At 38.3% G+C, this 22,110-nt stretch overlaps 1 protein-coding gene across 13 annotated transcripts in view; it reads left to right on the top strand.

Annotated features, from left to right (window-relative positions):
- Positions 1-22,110, top strand: part of TCF4 (transcription factor 4) — a 345,768-nt gene that overhangs the window by 117,754 nt on the left and 205,904 nt on the right. For all 13 annotated transcript variants that reach the window (XM_059706172.1, XM_059706150.1, XM_059706160.1 and 10 more), the window contains 2 exons: positions 6,972-7,033; positions 10,581-10,677. In XM_059706172.1, the coding sequence (XP_059562155.1) occupies positions 6,972-7,033; positions 10,581-10,677 (159 nt within the window). The remainder of the gene's footprint in view (positions 1-6,971; positions 7,034-10,580; positions 10,678-22,110) is intronic.

The following is a 22,110-nucleotide window of genomic DNA, read 5'->3' as shown; positions in this document are numbered from 1 at the left end:
CGTTTCAAGATTTTTGAGTTTCAAATAAGGAACACAACTGGCATATTTATAACAAAAAAGTTAAATATTTTATTTAGTTACTTTTTTAGTATTTGAATTTTGTATTATATGAAAATGCTTTTTCTGTTTTAGAGCACCAAAAAATGTAGTTAACTCTATATTTTAAATATCTGAGATTGTTTAATGTACATTTTTGAAAAATAGTTTATTTTGAATTTCAGAAAAAGAACATTGTTTTAAGCAGTGTTCTAAAGGACACATTAATATAAGTTTAAGTTCATAAAGGCTAAAAAATGCAGTCATTTCCCCCTGAACAAATTTTCCCACTAAACTTTCTCCCCTATATATCCATATTTTACCCTTCTTTATACAATTTATATACTTAAATATAAACTATAAAATCATCTTATACTTGACCTTTTGAATTTTCAGATTTATTTGATAAGTAAATTCATCAGTGCTGAGAATGCCAGTGTTGACAGCAGTGATGAAATGGAAAGCCAGGTCTCCCTGCTCTGGATTGTAGAATCTTAGAATTTGTGTGGGAGGCATCACCACAACCCTCATCTTTTGCTCAGTCCATTTGGGAATGTCAGGAAGTTTCTTGTCACTCACAGTTCAGATCACTCATTATGAAGTATATCTCGTCTCTTATGGAAACAGAAAGAAGTGATCATGGCTTTGTGGACATTACTTCTCAATATTTGAAACTCATCAAACTCTTCCCTCCTCTGCCTTAGTGCTCAGATTTGACTTCAGATTCCTCTACTTTAAGCTCTTATTATACTTGCTGCTAATGAAAATGTGCACACCCTTAACACGCTCTTTGCTGATGAAATATTTTGAACTCTAAATTCATCTGGCACTGACGGAGAGCATATGCCATCTCAGTTTGTGTGGAGGGCTCAGCCAAGGGTTCTTCCTGGACTAGGAAATTAGTAGGAGCCACAGATGTACGCAGTCTGTGATTCTCCATGATGATGTGGAGCATTTAATAGTGTCTGTTGTTTCAGAGCAAAGGATTTAAGACAGTGTAGACTTCAACATGTTTCAGAGTGATTATCTTTCCAGGAAAAACAGCCTCAATCCCCCAATGCATTCTGAGTGTGTAGAAGCTTTCATCAGAAAATCAATATATTTCCACAAAAGTAGGGATTTGTAGACTCTTAGAGCGATGCGGAAACCAACTCTGGTTGTTTTCCGACTTCATGAAACTCTAGGGCCTTGGATGTTGGGCATGATCTGGGTGCAAAGTATGGAAAGAACCAATGCACAACTCTAATGAACCCAAAGTGACAGAGTTAGGTAACTCTCACACGTGTTTATTTCAATAAAGTTTAAACCTATGTAATATTTTGTCTATGTTTTTAGCTTGGCCTGTTGGTCAGCATATATAACTTTTGACAGCATATCAGTTATATAGCACACAGAAATATGTTGAAATGGTGAGGCAGAAAGAGGATATTCTAAAAGTAAATTAAGGTTCAAAACATCTAATGGTTCCTGAATTTTCACTGTGATTGTGCTATAGAAGTTCATGGAGGAGGTGAGACGTGCTTACTCTGAGTATATTGGCTTTTCTAAAATCCAGGAGAATATTTGAAAGTTTCTGCCCTATTAAGCAGAACTAGTGGTCATTAAAAGTGAGAGTGAGGTTTCCTTGACTAGGTCACCATTTTACATATTTATGTGGTTTAATTGTCTTAGATTTTGAGTAGTATTAGTAAATTAGGCTCTCATGGCAGATACTGGTTCCTGAGTATTTACTATGGGCCAGGTACTTCAAAATTAGTAGGAGGCACAGATGTATGCAGCCCGTGAGTCTCCATGATGATGGGAGGACATTTAATAGTGTCTGTTGTTTCAGACCCTAGAGCTGGTTTATGCCGAGTTGCTGCTAAAATCCAGGCATACATCTCAACTGCCAGTGCTATGTTTTCTGATATTTGTCTGGTCCATCAGACAGTTTTGATCTCCTGGAAATTTGAGAAATCAAACGATCAGTTTAATGAATGTAGATGAGAAATCATAGAAATGAAAAATTATGTCTATATCTTTTCTCTAAATGGAGTGTTCTCCCTTCACTTCACTTTGGTGTTTGGATGCTGAAATGTCAGCCATGTGAGAGGGGGCTTATGCATAACTCCTCAAATAAATACAATGAAAATTTGTGGATTGTCAGGCTGCCTCCTAAAGCAACTGTCCATACCAAGAAAGTTACCATATCTGTGCTAGATTAGGGTAAAAAAAAAAAAAATCTTGCACATTTGAGTCCATTTAAGTCTTGTGGAAGAAAAATTTATTTCATCCACTTGCTTTTCTCCTTTCTCTTCTGTTGCCTAGGACTAGGTTATTGTCTCTCTATTATTTATTCTCATTTTGGATAGAGGTGGCAACAGAACAGGGATGCTCATTGTGAATCTTGTTTCGCTCTTTGCTTTGCCTACTCAGTAGCCTCTAGGACAGCTGTGGGCAAACTTCGGCTCGCAGGCCGGATCCGGCCCGTTTGAAATGAATAAAACTAAAAAAAAAAAAAAAAAAAAAAAGACCGTACCCTTTTATGTAATGAGGTTTACTTTGAATTTATATTAGTTCACACAAACACTCCATCCATGCTTTTGTTCCGGCCCTCCGGTCCAGTTTAAGAACCCATTGTGGCCCTCGGGTCAAAAAGTTTGCCCACCCCTGCTCTAGGATAAGGACCCCTTCTCCAGTCCATTGTAGTGTACATTTTGATAAGCTCACTACCCCTCTGGCTTTATTGTCCTCCTTTTGTTTTCTAGTCTCTTGATTCCTTTTAATATTTACTTTGTATATTTATTCTTGTATATAATTTTGTAATCTTTTGTGAACACAGAATGGGCATAAACATCCAAATGAATACATTTTATCTGCTGGGGGGAGTGACTGAAGGTAACATTCATTGGAGCTGGTCCTGTAGAGATCTGTAGTTCTCATCAAGAGGGTATTTTTTATGGTGGAGAAAAACACTTACTGGTTTTTTGCATTGACAGCACCTGTGTTGGCCATCTCTGCCATTTATTGTCATTTAAAGCCTAAGTTTTCTCATATATAAAACTAGAGGCCCGATTCACGAAATTCGTGCAAGGGGCTTGGCTCCCGCGGTGGCGGTGGCTGACTCTGCCTCGCCATGGCTTCATCGGGAAGGTCGTCCGGAAGGATATCCGGTCTAATTAGCATATCACGCTTTTATTATTATAGATGGTTATACTATTAGTGCACTGAAGTGCTTAGCACAGTGCCTGACACATATTTAAGCTCACTAAATGTTAGCTGCTGGTATTTTTTTTTTTGAGAGATGAACAGTTTAGGCAAAAGGAATAGAGGTACAGAAACACGGAGGTAAACAAGTGTGGGTGCAATGTTCAGATATACCAATAGGAAGTAAGCAGTGACCAAGTGTAGGCCATGTGTGGGGCTTACATAAAGAGTGAGTCTGGGCAAGAACTGCTGGGATGCAGATGTGATGGGGGTGTGTATTGAATGCTGCTGAATCCTGCAACCTAGGCAGGGATTTAAAGAGATGGAGTGAGTCAGGCAGCTGTTGGTGTGGGGCATACATCTGTCTTGACTTTCCAATAGAGTAGGCTGGTGGATCTCGAATACCTGTGTACATGAAAATTACTTGGGGACCTTGTTAAAAACACAGTGTTTTTCCCCGACCCTGATCCTGTTCCCAGAGATCCAGACTCACTAGGTCTGCCTTGGACCCTAAGATGCTGCTCTGTGATGAGCACACCAGGTGATTCAGGTGCACAGTGGTCCTCAGATGCACTTTGAGAGTGCTGGAGTAGTTGTTGCGGGAATACATGCCAATGTACCAGCAGGTCTGATGAAACTCAGTGGGAGGGAAGATAGAAACAAAAAACATAAAAGTATCATGTTTACATTCATTATGAGTTACAAATATCCATGTTCTAGCCTTGTGTTTTCTTGCTATAGATGATTGAGCACCAGTTATACAGATATAGTTTCAAAGATAAAATCTAATCAACAATCATATGATTGTTCTCTTAGGTTTTGGAGAGCTAGGAATTCCTCCCTATCTTCTAGATCTAGCAGGAGGGCAAGGGACAGCAAAACCTGTTAAAAAGAGAGCAGTAACAAGGAGGAAGGCACATAGCATGAGGTCAGGAAATGAGAAAGGTGGAAATGGGAAAGGATGGCAAAAGAGCAGAAAGATTTGATTGGTTGAGAAACTGTTTGTAAAGGAACCCAGCCAGTATTTAACCTGTTTTGAAAAAACTAAACTTGCAGCATTTTTAATTAGTGGATTGCTCGATTTTAAAATTGCCCAATTGGGAATACTCAAGTTTTGATGTGTTTTATCTGCCTGCTAATTAGCAGACTGCATGGTTGACCATCATTTTCCCTTTATTTTTGTGGATAGAACATGTATATGAAGGTCTCTTGCAACACTACAGCTCAAGTCTGGATTAAAAATGCATGTCACTCTGCATTAGTAAGAGTTCGTACTAAATTATAAATCAAATTCTAGTATATCTGGTCTCCAACTCAATTCTTTCTTTTTTGCTCTTTAATATGATTTTTCCTCTAGCACAAGACTTCTCTATCCTGACACAATTGACATTTGGGACTAGAACATTTTTGTTGTGGGGGATTGTTCTGTGTATCCGTAGGATGCTTAGCAGCATCCTGGTTTCTACCGACTAGATGCCAGTACACCCTCTCCCCTCAGCCCCCCGAAGCTGGGATGACTCAGAATCTATCTGGACATTGCCAGATGTCCTCTGGGGACCAGACTTGCCCCTGGTGGAGAACTGCTAGCCTGGCATTACTATGGTCTTATTTCCTCCTCTCTGCTTACTTTTTTTGTTGTGTTGTTAATCCTCACCTGAGTATATTTTTCCATTGATTTTTAGAGAGTGGAAGGGAGGGGGAGAAGAGAGAGAGAGAGAGAGAGAGAGAGAGAGAGAGAGAGAGAGAGAGAGAGAGAGAGAGAGAACATAGATGTAAGAGAGACTTACCGATTGGTTGCTTTCCGCACACTCCTTGACCAGGGGTGGGGATGGAGCCTGCAACCATGAACCCAAAACCCTTCAGTCTGCTGGTGAATGCTCTCTCTATCCACTGAGCAAAGCCAGCTAGGCTCTGCCTACTTTTTATGTTTAAAACCTTTTTTAAAAACTGAAAAGATAGAGTGTCTTTGAACAATATGACAACATCTTATGGTAGAGATAGGGATTCATCCCTTTTCCTTCATTATTTTTTGGCCAAATTTAAGAGCAGAAGTTTCTCTAATTAGTCCGAACTGACTATTTCAGGTAAAAAGGAAGTTAAGCTGTGCCAGACTTCTGAAAAGCTGAAATGTTCGAGAGATTTTTGTCACAGTGTTTTTTTGTTTGTTTTTGCTGAAAATATTTGCTTTTTGCTTAAGGATGAAGTGCAAAACTTATTCATGTGAGAATCCAGAGGGTTCTAAGTAATTTCTTCATGTACTTCGGTTCCGCACACACAGGATAGGCCAGGAGGCTGGGTTGTTAAACAGCAGATTTGGGGAAAGTATTGCACCTTTTATCCAGATTGGACGCATGCCCCAGAGCTTTCTTGACATTCCTTAAAACTCACAGTCCCTGATTTTAGCTGTCCACAGGGGGCGTCTATTTGCTGTTGCATTATCTTCTGAAGCACCGAAAGAAAAAAGAAAAAGCAACCAAAATAATTTGCTTAAGAAAGAAAGAATTCAAGTTTAGTGCTAATCGTTGTTTTTATTGTTGTTCTATTCCATCTCATAAGATATTCTAAAACAATGTGTACTCCACTGTACCCCCAAAATAAGTCAATTAATTATACTATGACTACTTTTGCTGATAATAAAATAGCAGTAATAGAAGGAATGACAGTAGTGCAGAAAGAGAATAAACAATATCACTGAAATGTTAGGAAACACAATAAATGGGATTATGTCTGCTGAACCAAAGTTTCACACCTCCTCCTCCAATGCTGTCAGAGGAAGTTTGTGATGGCCATCTGTTATCAACCGTGATCAAAATAATAGAACAGCGAAACTTTTTATGCTTCTAAGGGGCCTTTCATCAAAAATCTCAAAGCTGCTTCTAAATATAGAGTGACTGATCTCTAAAATTTTAAACCACTTTTATGTTTTAAGCAATTAATATGATAACTTAGTTTTTATATTCTCCATCCCGAGTACTTGTCACTTGAGCATTCAGCAACTGGTCAGCATTAGAACGTTGCTGTTGCAGATTTTAGAAGAATGCCAACTTTTCCCGTAGTTCAAGTAGGTCGCTCCACTGTCATTTATCAAAGTAAAACTTGGACAACTTTAATTTCCACATCTCAATGCCCAGATTAAGGATTGTAGACCAACTGGCCAACTCTATTTTTTTTTAAAAAAGACTGAGACAGTGTTGTCTCAACTTTAAAAGCAAAATCCTGATGCCCATAGAGTGCACTGGTAGAAATAGATGACCAACTTCTTTTTTGTCGTGTGTATGTTGCTGCATGTCTGTTGTTTGGTGTGACAAGCGGGGCTAGAGACCAGAGTATTCAGGAGCATTATGGCATGGACGCTGCCAGTGTTAGTATGAATATTTACCTGAATTTAGCTTTTTTTTTTTGTATTAAGGTTGTGTTAGTGTATTTACACTTATTTTGTCCTAAAGATTTAAATAAAACATGCAGCGCAGTTTCATGTCTATAAAAGTCGAGGCTATGAAACACTGTGAAAGATGGAAGCACTTTTTATGCTCATACCTCTGGTTCCTGAGGGTCCAGTTCACTTTTTTGCTGTGAATTTAAATGAGTTAATTTAAGTAGATGGGTCAGAAGCCACTATCATTGTGGTAGCCCTGTGCCTGATTCTTAATTAAAGGCAACAGGAGATTAATTTGAAACATTAATTTAAAAGTGCATACACAAAAAGAATTATTGCAAGAAAGCCTAAAGAACTTTCCTCTTGTCCCTAGATGTAGAAGACAGAAGTAGCTCAGGGTCCTGGGGGAATGGAGGACATCCAAGCCCGTCCAGGGTAAGTATATCTAATCTCTTCTCCCACATCCAGACACCCCGCATATGTAAATTGACAGAGCGAAGGTGAGTTTCTCTCAAGCACCCACACAACTGCACAGATATATATTCGCACTAAGTTTAATGAGGATCAGCTTGTGTTTGGATTTTTTTTTTCCATTCTCTTATTGGATGCTGTTATTGAATTTGACACCTGTTCTACTTCTGCTAACCAGAAGAAAAATCCTTCATTAAATATTTGCCCTTACTTTGCCAGTTATTGATCTAGTATTATAGAAAGTTATTTTTTGTAGCTGGCACAACTTTGGAAAAAAATCCTAGTACTGTATCTCTGTAATATATTGGTGTAAATAGACTACTGAATAATTCTGAAGATGTAGTGTGAAGGACTAGCCTATCAATATACTCTACATAATAAATCTGTGTTGATTTCACTTTGTGAACATGTTATTATTCCACCAGTAGTGCCTTTGGTCACCGATGAGATTCATTCATTTGTTTGGTCTCAGATTTTTGCTATTCTTTTTCATGGATTTCCTCCATTATTAATTGGTTGTGAGTTTTGATGTAACGGGATGGCCATGGAACGGGAGGGAAAGGAGTGGTTAAGTCATGCATGTGTTTGTATGTGTATGGCTTTGGGCATGTCATTTCACCTCTTTGATCTTCATTTTCCTAATTGATAAAATGAAGAAGTAGAACCAGAGGGTCTTTTATGTTCCTTCCAACTTATATAATCTGACTTCACCTGAATCGTTTCTAGGCTCTGTAGAATCCATGTCCGCTTTTATAGTATGCATATAATGCCCCAAATTAAAAAAAGACTTAGAGCCCATAGCTGAGCAACCATCTGTACCTCCCCCAACCAGCTATATAGACGAAGCATTCCGCAGGGAGCATTTTGCTCTAAGTATTCACATAAATTTGGGGGCGGGAGAGTGGTCTCTGTTTTGGCATAAGAGGCAAGGAAGGTAGGTAATCAAGCTGTCAAAATGAGGACAATTCAGCAAGCCGTAGTTACTCATTCCTACCCATCCTTTGGCCTTGTGGTTCTCACTCTAGTCTTCAGGGTATAGCAGGGTCTCTAAGCTTACCAGTAACTTTATTCAGCCCTTGTACCAGCTGTTGAGTTTGACATTCTAATGCATTATATGGTTGGATTGAGGAAATCTTTCCTCCTCCTCATGTTACAGTCTGCACTTGCAGAAATAAATCCATTCTCCTTGACAGCAAGTGTAGGAGATGACAGTGCTTCCCTCCATTGTTCAGTTCATTCAGACTTACTTAATTTCTTACTATTTCTCAGTTTAATACACACAGTACTTTTAATTATATTTCTGAGAACAAGATCCGGTTAGGATCATCCTGAATTTTATTTAGTGTTCATTAACTGTTCTGCCATTCTTTTCAGGGAATACGTTGGTGAATAATTTGAATCAATATTTTGCTATTTATATTTTCTAAATCCAGGGAGTTTGAATGAGAAAGTTATTGTGGCTGACTTGTATCCTTGCAGCCTAAGTCTATCTCATCTTAAAATGGCGATACTATCAGCTACCTTGCAGTACTATGAAGAGTTTTAAATTAGATAATGTATGTTAAGCTTTTAGAATACTTTTTAGGGTAGGGACCCTTCATAATAACCAGTATTATGCTTGGTAAAGAATGAGTGAGTGTAAAACCCATACTGGGTATGTGGCATCTTTCTCTGCACTGACGCAGTGACAGCGTCAGATTACAGCATCATTCAATTAGTTTCTATAAATGAGGGAAGGCAATTGAGAACGGGTTTGTTTGGAACTTTAAGGGTTCCAGTTGTTCTCTAGTGAGCTGCCGTTCATTTCCATTTTCACACAGTGCCTGTCATTTTTATGTGAGCATATTCTGCCCTTTGGCTAACTTGCCAGCTGACACCTCTGAGTAAATTTGACTTGGTCGTTATGGGCAGTGCAACCTGCTGAACAAAATGACATTTTTTTTTCTTTTCCTTTTGGGCTATTTAATGCACCTTTGTAGATTGAAATTTGAACCATATAATATACAAGTACATGCTTTGCTTTCGTATATGTTTTCAATTCCTCCACGAAAAGTAAGTGACTAGGCAGTTTAGAAATATTATTTTAATTTTAAATTCCCATTAAAACAATGAGTTGACCTTAATAATGAAAAAGTTAATGTCTGCTTTAAAACCATTTTTTTTGTGGTACACTTTGTCCAAACCCAGAAGTACTCATTTATGCAAATTTGTGATGTTCATTCATAGTCATCTATCTAATAAAGAGGGAATATGCTAATTAACCCTCATGCTGTCGCAAAGATGGTGGCGCCCACAGCCAATAAGGAGGGAATATGCTAATTGACTGCCCCACCCTCAAATATGGCAGGGCCCACAGTCATAAGGTAGCCAGCAGGAGAGGGCAGTTGTGGGCAATCAGGCCAGCAGGGGAGGGTGGTTGGGGGTGACCAGGCCTGCAGGGGAGGGTGGTTGGAGTCAACCAGGCCTTTAGGGGAGGACAATTGGGAGGGACCAGGGCTGTAGGGGAATGCAATTAGGGGCAACCAGGCCGGCAGGGGAGGGTAGTTAGGGGCGACCGGGCTGGAAGGGGAGGGCAGTTGGGGGAAGACCAGGCTGGCAGGGGAGGGCAGTTGGGGGTGACCAGGCTGGCAGGGGAGGGCAGTTAGGGGTACTCGGGCCGGCAGGGGAGCAGTTAGGCGTCAATTAGGCTGGCAGGGGAGTGGTTAGGGGGTGATCAAGCTGGCAGGAAGAAGCTGTTAGGGGCAATCAGACAGGCAGGCAGGTGAATGGTTGGGAGCCAGCAGTTCCGGATTGTGAGAGAGGGATGTCTGACTGCTGGTAGTCAGACATCCCCCGAGGGGTCCCAGAATGGAGAGGGTGCAGGCTAGGCTGAGGGACCCCCCCCCCCACCCTCCGCCCCCCAGTGCATGAATTTTATGCGCTGGGCCTCTAGTATTATAATAATTTTAATATTCTATGTGTAATTACTTGTGGAATGATCCAGTTCTCTTACAACCACAATAACAACCTATAACCAAACATTGCAATTTCAATATCATAAAAAACCATGTGTTGCTTTTTCAAAGCCTCTACCTGGATCTTTCAAAAGCTATTGATTACAGGCTGTGGGTATTTTCTCTTATAGTACAACCTTGCTTTTTTCAGAAAAACAATGTGGGCCTATCAAAATAATAACGTAATATTTACAATATATTTTATGTCAGGTGTTTTGCAGGCATTATTTCATTTAACCACTTCAACAATTTCATGCAAGTTGGTTCAATTATTATTGTTTCCTAGATTTCACAACAATTATGAAGAAAATTTGAACTCTGCAGCCTCTAGAGCCCTCTGTTAACTACTGTACCTGTGAAAATTCAGGTTCCTTATAATGAGGTTCCTGGGTCAGAATGATGGACTTTTAATTTCTTTGGGTCAGAGAGGACTCACTAGTGGGCGATTTATGTGCTGATTTTTGTTCATGTAAAATTGAATTAGATAATGTATGTGAATGCTGTTATTTTATTTACAGAACTATGGAGATGGGACTCCCTATGACCACATGACCAGCAGGGACCTTGGGTCACATGACAATCTCTCTCCACCATTTGTCAATTCCAGAATACAAAGTAAGACGAATTTTAAATTAACGTGGCTTTTTTGAATGAATGTTTTACCATGGAAGGGAGAACAAAAACCCAGACAGATGTTCTGTTCTTAGGAAATTGGATTTTTAGTCAGTTCTCTGTAGTAATTTTAAATTGGAGGGAAATATTGATAGTTTGTGCTTGGTAATAACACATGAAGAACTAAGTTTCCCTACTATGTGGAATTACAGAATTTCATGGAATCTACATTGAACATTTTGTCTTCCTTAGATACTAAGCATTTATCACAATTTCAATGATGCAATAGTACTTGTCTAAGTAAAGGTTAATGAGATAAAAAGTGGTGAATACTTAAAATAAAAATGTATTTGTGCCTGCTCATTGGCAATGAGATATCGTCAGTATTAACTGTGAATTTTTATTAATAAGGTTATGGAAACCCCTTTAATAATTCATATAGGTTTATTATGTTTAAGTCAAAGTAGTGCCTTCAAGTTGAATTGTAAAATCTCATTGTGTGCTTATCAGGAGGTGAACTACAGTGCTAGTGGTCTAGGCAGGCATCATCCTACTTCACTGAGAACAAGCTATGTGTTTTTTGAGACAGTCTGCGAGCTTCTTGCATGCCCTTTCTACTGGTTAGTATAGTTTTCTGCTTTTACTACCCTGTGGGATGTTTGTTTAACAGCAGTAACTTAAGCAATGAAAAGATAATTCATAATGGCTTAAAAGGTCTCAATAGCTGGTTATTTTATTTATGAATGAAAAAATAATATTTGTTCTAGTAAAATGTGAGTTTTTAACAATGTTAGTAAATCTCTCAACTTGGCCAAATTTTTTTCTGAGAATCCTCAATAAATGAAGTTGAATTTCTTGGTGCAAGGAAAACATACAGCCATGCTTACATCATTCTGAAACCATAATTGCAAATGCTTTTAAAGAATGTCTCTATTTTTAAGCCTTGTATAGTTACTTGTTATTGAAGAGGGGGTAGATAGTCCTTGAATCTGTCTTTACCCCACCCCCTCAAATCACATTAAATTCATCTGAGGAATTTCAGATATTTATCATAAAATAGACAAAGCAGAGAAATACTAGCAATTTATTTTTAATGGGTAATATATGTTGTGCCCTTACGTGTCATCCCAACTTTGAGAGTCACAGCATTCTCTTTGATTATAGGTTGTTATTCTGTTTGTGCTTTTTTTACTTTAAAATGGTAAATATATATGTATATGTTTCAACTTTATAGCTAAAACAGGAATCCCAGTTTTTTATCCATTGTTGATAGGAAGGTACAACACATTTTCTGTTTTCAGGATGCACAGATGCAGATGGCTAGCTAGTTATCAACTTAAAAGTGAAAAAACAACTTTAGACATTTCAATGACAGTAGTAATAATTTTAAATTCTAATGCCATTGCTTCTCTTTTCATCCTCACCCAACTTCATAAAATAGAAAAAAAATAATTTGAAAATAAAAATCTTGAGAAGTAGCACTTGAAGAGTATATTAAAGAACTTCCTTAGTAGGTTCTAAAACTGTCCAAGGTAAAGTAAGTAAAATAGAATAAATAAATTATGACTTCTATTTAGAAATTCATGTACTATACATTAAAAAAGTTTTCCTAAAGAACAATTTGATAAATTAATATTATAGAATATGTCAAGCGATACAAAGACAGTAAGTAATTATTGTTCCTTTGTCCTATGGGCAACTGTTTTAACAACCAAATTCATTTTTCAACCCAAATAATATTTAAAATATAAGCGGGATGATTGTCTAGAGCTAGAAGGGAGAGTTCTTTTCACTTAGCTGTTGTTTAAGCTGAAAGTCATGTCAGCTGTGTCCTTTTATCCCTTCTGCCCTCCTTCCCATTAAACTCTTAAATATGGAGGCCAAGACAGTCTCCTGCATTGTGATAGGAAATGCTACTATGTCTGGAGGCTCCCACCCACTGTTCCCAATGAAAGGCCTTCTCTGTTAGATAAGCTGTCTGGTCTGAAACATGGCTCTTTATTGTTTACAAACTGCTACATTTTCCACCTCAAGCAGATTTTTGCACAGAAAAGAATTGTGCTTGGGCTAAATGGTTTATCTGACATTAACGGTGCAGTGTCAGACTGGGGTCAGGGAAGTCACCCTCAGAGTGAGAGGGCATGGTGCAGTGTGCAAAAAAGGAAAAAGAGAGAAAAAGACATTTAAATAACTATGAAGTGCCTTGCATTTTTAGTTTGGAAAAGAATTTTTAAGAAATAGTTTTAGAGAACTGACTATGATGCTACATTAAAAACTCTTCCCACCCTTATAATTTCTCACATCCCAAACGCCTTCTTTACTGGCTTGAATATCTCAGAGCCGGATTCGGGAACAAAGATTCTCATTGATTTTGCTCAAGCTGCTGTTTATTTAAAATGAAACCATTTTGAGATGAGTGATGCTTGGTGTTAAGTTGCATCTTAACAAAGAGAAGTTAGGTCATTTTCAAGAAATTAAAGACAATTAGCTTACAAAGGGAGACAAAAACACAAAATAAGATCTATTAGCGTAGAGAAGAACAATTTAAACTCATAGAATATATGGTATATTCTAAACTATTCTTTGTGTGCAAGTCCACACTCTGTGTTATGATCTTTGTGGAAGTTTTCATTCTATCAAAAGAAGGTATTAGATTTTAATATAAGTGTTTGACAATATTCCTGTCTCCATTCTTAGAATGTTTAGTTTTCATTAATTACAAAGATTTCTTTACATGTCAGAGACTTAATTCTACTATGATGTCACATTAGAGTAAAAGCTATAGCATCAGAAATAAATCAGCCACTTTATTGGACCAGATTCTCTATTGTCAAATCAATCAAGCCTATAACTGAATTAGGCGTCTGCTACAGAAATAAGTGACACTAATTTTACGGGAAAGAGTTATTAACTCTAGATGACCTGTTTCTTTTTTTTTTGTAAACGGTTCACTTAGTGAAATTTAGTTTATTACAAGTAAAGAAAAAAGTAATGAACCACTTTCTTCTTTTGGGGGTGAATGAATATTACATATATTCTTTATGGCAGTCCACTAGTTTGGAGAAATGATGCAGGAATTGGTAACATTTGCTCATAAACTCTTTTATGCTAATAAAACACTTTATTACAATTCTGAACTTTGATATTTTACACGAATGGTTTTGAATAAATGTTACAGTTTTTGTAATATAATACTTATGTTTGGCAGCAAAATAATAAAATTCGATTTACTTGTGTATCTCATTTATGAAAAATGGGTCATAATTTATAAGATTAATAGAGTGACTCCATTAATTTACTCTTTTAGAAATAAGCTTTCATGTCTGAATATAGTGCCCTATTTAATAGTTTATGAATCCCTGAAGTAAAAATAAACAAATGAACAGAAGAGCACTTATTATGCTAGAAGAATTAATGACATTTCTTGGTTTATAACCAAGTTTGCACTCTGTAATTTGAGTTGCCATACAGAGTTTTGGAAGTTGATATTGTGTACATCCTTTAAAGAACATAATTAAAGCAGATAAAACAGCAAGCCACTAAATTTGTTCTTTGAAAAAATAAGTGTGCATGGCTTTTTGTTTTTCCTTTGGTGTGGGTGAGTGTGGAGGAGTTGAGAGGTTTAAACATCAAGTCACAGAGTTGACTGCCTGCATTGACCAATTGATGGACTCTTATACCTGGCATTTCCTGAGTCCCCGGCTCATTGCTTTCATTTGGTCCGTTTGCATTTTTAGTGTGTTTCAATTTCTGTGTCCTTTTTTGTACTGAAGAGAAAGCAAATCTCTTCTTCCTTATGACTACTTGTGATTATTAATGGCTAGAGGCCCGGTGCACAAATTCATGCACCAGTGGGGTCCCTCGGCCTGGCCTGCGGGATTGGGCCAAAACTGGCTCTCTAACATCCCCTGAGGGGTCCCAGATTGTGAGAGGGTGCAGGCCAGGTCAAGGGACCCCACCGGTGCATGATCAGGGTTGGGGAGTGACGTGGGAGGTTGGCCATGCAGGGAGGGCTCCAGGGCATGTCTGGTCCATCTCACTCAGTCTGGATCTGCTGGACGCCAGTAGCAAGCTAACCTACCCTTCAGAATGTCTGCCCTCTGGTGGTCAGTGTACATCATAGCAACTGATCGACCGGTAGACTGTCTGCCTCCTGGTGGTCAATGCATATCATAGCGATTGATCGACTGGTCAACTGTCTGCCCCCTGGTGGTCAGTGCAAGTCATAGCGAGCGGTTGAGCAGCCTTAGCATATCATTAGCATGTTACGCTTTGATTGGTTGAACGGATGACCGGACACTTTGCATATTAGGCTTTTATTATATAGGATAATACTGTACACCTGACCTGTTGGAAACTTGTTTGCTGTAGTTTTAAGTAGTTAGATGAAACCTGTATAGATGGTCAGTGGGTGGCTTTCAGAATAAGTTCCTCGGACCAAGAGGCAGTGGGTCTGAGTCTTGTTTTTAAGAGAACTGTATGTTATGGAATAGTTTGAAATTCCTGGCAAGAACTATATGCAGAGAGTACGTATTTTTAAAACTTTACTGTTTGTTTTATTTTTGCCAACATTAAACTTTTGTAGGTAATTATTTGTCCAAATATTTTTACAGTAGTATACAATATATTTTCCAGCTAAAACTTTTTGATCTAAGGAAGGATCTTAGGATGCATTTTCCTTCTATTGTTCCAGAGCCTTAATTGAAAACCAGATTGTTTGAGTGAACAAGTTGCCAATAAGATTATAGACATGCATTTGGTAACTGCAGGATGTGAAAAGTGATACTTTTGTACGGTTGGGTGCAGCTTAGTTCAACATCAGCTGCTGTGTTTTTACATGTCCCCTTGTGAATGGTTCGGTTTCCTTATTGTGGTATTTGGTTCTCATCCCACTAATGGTACTCTCTCTATCCGTGCACTAAGTAATTTCCCACTATAGAGCCACTGGTTTCTAAACTAGCTCAGTGGAACATTTTACTGCAGGAACAGATCTAGGTTTCAGGCACAACTGAAGAAAGCTGCTGGCTTATAGGATGACCTTTGAATCTCATCTGGGTTAGCGGTTGATATTTTGATTTGGTTACTGTGGTCATATTGTGACAGCTGCTAGCTCATTATAATTCGGTTCCACTGCTCCGTTTGCCTAGCAGGAATATTTAGGTTTGTATTACTTCAAAGTGTTTATGGCTACCCTGAGTTTAGCCCAGCATAAAGGTGAAGTGTTGTGAGTTTTTTCAAATCCCAGTGGCAGAGGCTAGTGGCACAGTCTTCTTGTAAAATGGCAAATGTGAGTAGATGCTAATACAGGGAGTGTTTCTTTTCCTGTAAAACTGGCACTACCCAATGATGAGGCTCTTATAGGAAAGCTGTTTTGAAAACTTTAACCTACAAAGGAAAAGAATGACCATAGTTTTTTTCAAAAGCATTGGTAAGATTTAACTTGACCTCTTGGTTAGATTTCTTTTTCCATGCAGAAATATAAATATTGAAAATAAAAAATCTGTGCAATAATGGCAATTACTGGATGTTCGAAAGTGCCAGAGGTCAAATAATATTTTAGTAACTTCATGAAATGGAATTGTGAATATGGATGTCAGCTTTAGAAATTTCAGTTCACACTGAAAGTATTCTGAAGTTAGGGAGTGATATCTTGCAAGTCCATTGGTAAAGGCCTGTCTGTGCATTTTCACTGTCTTTTTTTAAGGATGCTTTTTAGCTTGAGGTTATCTTGATATTATCTGTTATCTGTTGGACTGATAATGTAACAAGCAATTTCTGAGCGAAGAAATGTTTAAAGTGGCCTTATTTTTTGTTAGTTTTTTGTTTGTATGGGTGTTTTCTTATTTGAATATGTTAAATTTAAAATGCCTTCCCAAAATAGTAAAAATAAGACCATTTTAAGTGTCATCCTGTTCACATGGATGACTTTATTAATGCTAACTTTGAGCTAAGTCTGGGACTCAGAACAACTTTTCTCTGTTTTGCTACAAATGCCTATGGGTCCCCAGTCAGCCACTTTTCAGGTCTTTAAATTAATTGTGGAACAGACCCATTGATTGATCTTTTAGGTGTGCCATTTTATCTTTATACTGTGTTTTATCTTTAGAGGTGTTGATCATTCTTTCTAATCCATTTGGCTCTGTTTTACCTTCAAGTAATTTTGCTAGTGATATATTTTCCAAATGTAGTTTTTAAAGCATGATTCAAATGGATATATATTTTCTACCTTAACTCATTCCAACTCTGTAGTAAGGGATTTAATTGATTGAGGATATGATAATAACCTGTTAAGTCACATCACCAGGAGAAAAGTGTTATGCATGGACCAGCCTTTGGCACAGAGCTGTAGGAACTCCGTAAATGGCTGTTGAATGGTGTCATTCATGAATAAAGCAGGAATAAGATATATATATATATATATATAGTTTAAACCCTTAGTGAAAAGCCCATAAATTTAAGTCGGGCTTACATGTTACAGTATCAGGATAAAACCCTAAACCAGAGCCAGCTATAGAAATTTATTCTATGGTATTGTATCCTTGACTGGACAGAATTTTTCCTATTGTCAGGAAACAGACCATATTACAGTGTGATAGATTTCAGTTTTCAGTAAACACACCACAGATTATCTTACTTATAAGAGGAAATAACTAAAATCAATATTTATTAAAAGTGTACTGAAAAAGTTGTGTCTCCAGTATTCAGATAAGATAAACTTATTTCCTCTTGTCAAATTAATAACGGTTTCTATTCCTCTTTCACTGGTCTCATTTCCTTTCCATTCAGCTCCCTACTCTAGGGTATAGCACATTTAATGTTGTGATAGACATTTTTATAGTCGAAATAGATGGACTAAACCAGGTTTTATAAAATGTAGAAGAACTGATGCCAGAAAAGTGTTACTTGAAACTGCAGTTAACAGATAAGTATAGATCTTCTAAATACCAGAGGAAGAGTTCTCACATAGAAACGTAGTGACCCTAAGAGAAAATAAACCATTTTAGATTCCAGTAAAAGTAAAAAGCAGTTCCTATCAGGGAGGAATGCTTTTGCTTGGAAGTAATGGAAAATGTGACGAGCGGTGGCTTCAGAATACTTGTTCTCGTACTAGGAGTCTGGGGGCCAGCCTCTTTTGGAATTGGTTTGCAGCCCAGTGAGGGCAGGGTTGGTGTCTCTGTGGTTCTTTTGTCCTTTTCCTCATTGTCTCGGGATGACCATCACGGCTTCAGTGCCCAAGCTTGACACCGAAAGAAGGAGGGAAAGGTGAGTCCAGCCAGGGCCATCCGCAGCTGCAGGGTTTGGATGGGGGTGTGGGAACCTACACAATAGCCTCTGGCACAACCAATGGAAAGAGACAGGAAATGAGCATGTGTATAGGGCTTAGCAACTTAAGGGTTTATTTAGTTTCTGTTAAGAGAAAGTATATAATTTTCAATGTAACAGTTTTAAAAATTAAGAACAGGGCTCAAGCTTTCATGTAATAAGCAAAATATAAAAATGGGTCTCAACTCTACATTCTGGCCAGCAAATTAGAGAGAAAGTCATAAAAAATGAATGGAGTAGACAAAAAGGTATTGAAATGAGGAGCAAAGAGAAAGTACAGGCATGAGAGTCACGTATGAGCAGGAGTCTGAGGCGTGCTGTTCTCATTTCATTGTCAAGGCCTTTGCCTTCGTTGTCCTCATCACCTTGAGGTAGGCAGCACCTAGCCAGAGTCAACCTCTTAACATCCGAATCACTAGAACCTTCACTTTTAGGTCTCCGGTTTGAATTCCTGCCATGTTATCCAGATCATGTGGGCATCAGGCCCATAGCTCCAGCCCCCAGTCCCCTCGGTAGCCTTTGGCATAGCCTTAGGTCAGTGCCCACCCCCACAGTCTCCTACAGCAGCCATCGGCGCAGGGCTGGAGTGACAGACAGCCATTGTTCCCTTGCACCACTGCCAAATAGTCTCCCGGGAACTTATTTCCAACAACCTGCCATATTATCCTGAAGCACTAGACAAGAATGCCCACTGACTGGGGCAAAAAAGCCCTCAATTTTGTTTTAATATGTACACAATTATGTTTGTTGTTCTTTAATGTGGAGGATTGGTGTGGCCAAAAAACGACATTTAATTTGAGTCAACATGCCAAGACTGCATGAAATTGTGGTGAGAGCTGAATCCAACTTTTGGCCAGAAGTTCCCCACCTCTACTGCACACAGTCATGCATGATTCAGGCCACTGAGTACATAGGCAGGGCATCTATCATTAAAGGTAAGCTGGCTGCGAAATAAAATGTGCTATTTTTATTTAATAATAAAGTTTTTTTCTCTATGTTTTTCATTGGAACAATGTTTTCTTTGAATTTTGCATAAGCTTGACACTTAAAATATACCTGTGATAGATAGCATTAAGCAGTGAACGCAATTCTTGACTGGATCCTTGGACAAGGGATTAAACACTACATTTCTCAAACCTCTCATTGGCCATCAGCTCCAGGAGACACATCAGTGCAGTTACAGGGTCTGTGAACCTAAAGTCTAAGAAAGAATGTATCTTTCTTCAGTGCTCTATTGACCTTCAATACAAATAAGCCTGTTGTCTTTGCTCACATCATAATGTGCATGAGGACCAAAGAAGCAAGGGGACCCAGTTGTTAGCACTACAAGTCTTGCGAGGCACCATGAAATAAAGGACTAGCTAGGGGTCACTGTGGTCTTAGACTTGGCTTTTTCACCTCAAGGTGACTGGGACTTTGAATAAATTTCTCATTAACCCCAACTTTCACATTCCTAAGATGAAGATAGTGGTATCTGCCACACCTACCCCCCATAATCACTGTGAGCAGTGTAATAAAGTGATAGACATTGAAATAACTGCTCTTCTCTGTGACTGTAATCTTATGGAACTGCAAAGTTGCACATTGGTACTCTGTCTCTTTGGTCTGTAATTAATTTTAAAAATCTATATTCGGTGTGCCTTGGGTGATAGCAGTTTTAAAACACCTTACTTTCCAATGAGATTGGAACAGAAGGCAAGAACAGGTGGAGATAGTATAGAATATTCAGTTCTCTAAACATCAAGACCAAATGGAAAGATTTCTTTTTCAGCCAACACAGTAATCCTATAAAATAAGTACCTCTTTTGGGACAACTATGTTGAATTCAGATGTGTCCCTTTGTGAAATATTTTCCTCCAGCGGTTTTTTGCTCCAACTTAAATGTTCTCAGGTTTCATTGTTCACTTGGCTAAAAACACCTTGGTGTGGTGCTCGAGTGGTGACAAGTTGAGCTTTTTCTGCCTGCGTTGTAGGTCTTCTGAATAATGGAGTAACCATCAGGTGGGATGCTTTTCATCAAGGAGATACTATTACACACCTTCCATGTTCTCAGGAAGGTGCTGGAGACAGTCTTCTTCCATTTCAGTCCATTCTTCTCCAGAGACACTTGGCAAAGGATGTTGCCTCTGTATGTGATTAGTTTTTATTCCCTTCACTCGCAAAGATTTCTGAGTCTTTCCTAAGTAACTGTGTATAATTTTTTAGTAGAAAGAAGTATTTAGTGCAGAGGTCCTCAAACTTTTTAAACAGGGGGCCAGTTCACTGTCCCTCAGACATTCCACACATGCGCACTGCGGGCCCAGGACGAGTCGGCTGCTAAGCAGGACAGGCAGCGGCAGCAAAAACACCCAGCGGGCCAGATAAATGTTTTCGGCGGGCCGCATGTGGCCCGCGGGCCGTAGTTTGAGGACCCCTGATTTAGTGGATGCCATTTTATTTCCTTTTGCAGAATATCAGGCCTGTTGACCAACAGTTGCAAAATGTAGGGAGCATAGATTGGGATTAAGTTGATTTTATTCCTAAACACTTGATAGAGCCCAAATGTTTTTCATCTTCTCAATGATTTTTTATTAATTAATCCTCAGTTCCTTGACACATGTTTATTAATAGGAAAAACTGTAAGGAAGCTTCACTTTAAATTGGTATAAAATATAGCTGGCTATTTTGTTTATGTTTAAAATAAAACATTTACAACTCTCCTATAGATTGGAAACCCCACTAAAGCCCTAGTATGGGGGAAGTGGAGGATGGTGGGCTGAGCAAGGGTTGTTTTCAGCTGGGTGTTAGTTTGACCTTGGGCAAATATTAGTGCTTCGTTGGAATTTCTCATCTGAGTAGTTGCTCTGTGTTTAAACGAAGGCACTTAAATTCAGTTACTGTGAATTATTATTATTATATCTACTTTTATTTTATCTAGACTGTTGTTCTGTTTATTGCATCTGACCAGTTTGGCAAAAGTGTTATGCAAACTTGAGAATCACGTAGCGAGTTTTGGCAAAAAGTGGAAGTGATTAATTAAATGCTACCCCCTCATGGGCCATATAAAAGCTGAATGAAATAGACAGTGTAATATCTGATAACGTTTGGTGGCGAAAGTGGAGACAAAAGAAGAGAAGGATGAGAGAGAAAGAGACACACAAAAAGCTAATTTTACAATGTTCTGATCACAAAGTATGATTTTCTGGCATTGTGTTATCACATTAAAGTGGCTGCCTTAGTCTGAAATTACTATGTTACTAATTGCTCTTGCCTTTTCCTCACCGTGGCTATTCAGACCAAGCTGTACTCTTAACAGTTCAGTAACCAAATCTGAATGCTTTGGATGCAAGCATAAACTCTTTATGTGTAACTGATTGTACTTAATTGGGCAATACCAAATCATGGAGGAACGTTTATTGGGGACTCTGCCTCCTTCAGAACTTTCTAAGCAATTGGAAATGAGCCTAATAACCATATTTTTGGAAGCCTTAAACATTGGTCTCCTGACAGGATCAAATTCATACTTTATATTGCATGTGGTTGTTTTTTTCTTCATTGTGGAGTTTCCCTTTTCCTTATTTATCCATGATCTCACAAATATTATTTGGAAATTGAGATGCAGTGAGCATAGAATACTTGAAATACGTTGGCAGACCACTATTATAGCTGTAGACAACCTTTGTTAGGCATTGTAGTAACTAGTTAAGGGTAAATACGGACCTACTGAACAGTAGTGTGCTGAGTAATCTTTTGGTGAAACAAGCCATTTTTCACTTTACCCCGGTTTCCTTATTTCTGTTACTGACCTAATCCATGGAGATGTGGTCGGTGGGGAAAGAGATCTTTGAAATGTTTTGTTACTTCAAAAATAAAATGGTTCTAAATATGTATAATTTTGTAATTGCACTTTCCATTCCATGCAAACTTATGTGTATATATATATATAGTTTGAACACCAAATTGGAAATAAAAGAGAAGAAAGCAACCTTGATCACAGTCTTTTAAAGGCATTTTAACAGTTAATGAGATTTTGCCCTATATCCTCATGAGTTTCATTTAGTTCTGAAATAAAAATTTATGGCTGTTCTCTCAGCTGAGCTGATACAAGTGTAAGGGCGGAATTGACTTCACACC

This window comes from Myotis daubentonii, chromosome 8 (assembly GCF_963259705.1).
Source record: "Myotis daubentonii chromosome 8, mMyoDau2.1, whole genome shotgun sequence".
NCBI lineage: Eukaryota > Metazoa > Chordata > Mammalia > Chiroptera > Vespertilionidae > Myotis > Myotis daubentonii.
This window is presented reverse-complemented; position numbering and strand designations above follow the sequence as displayed.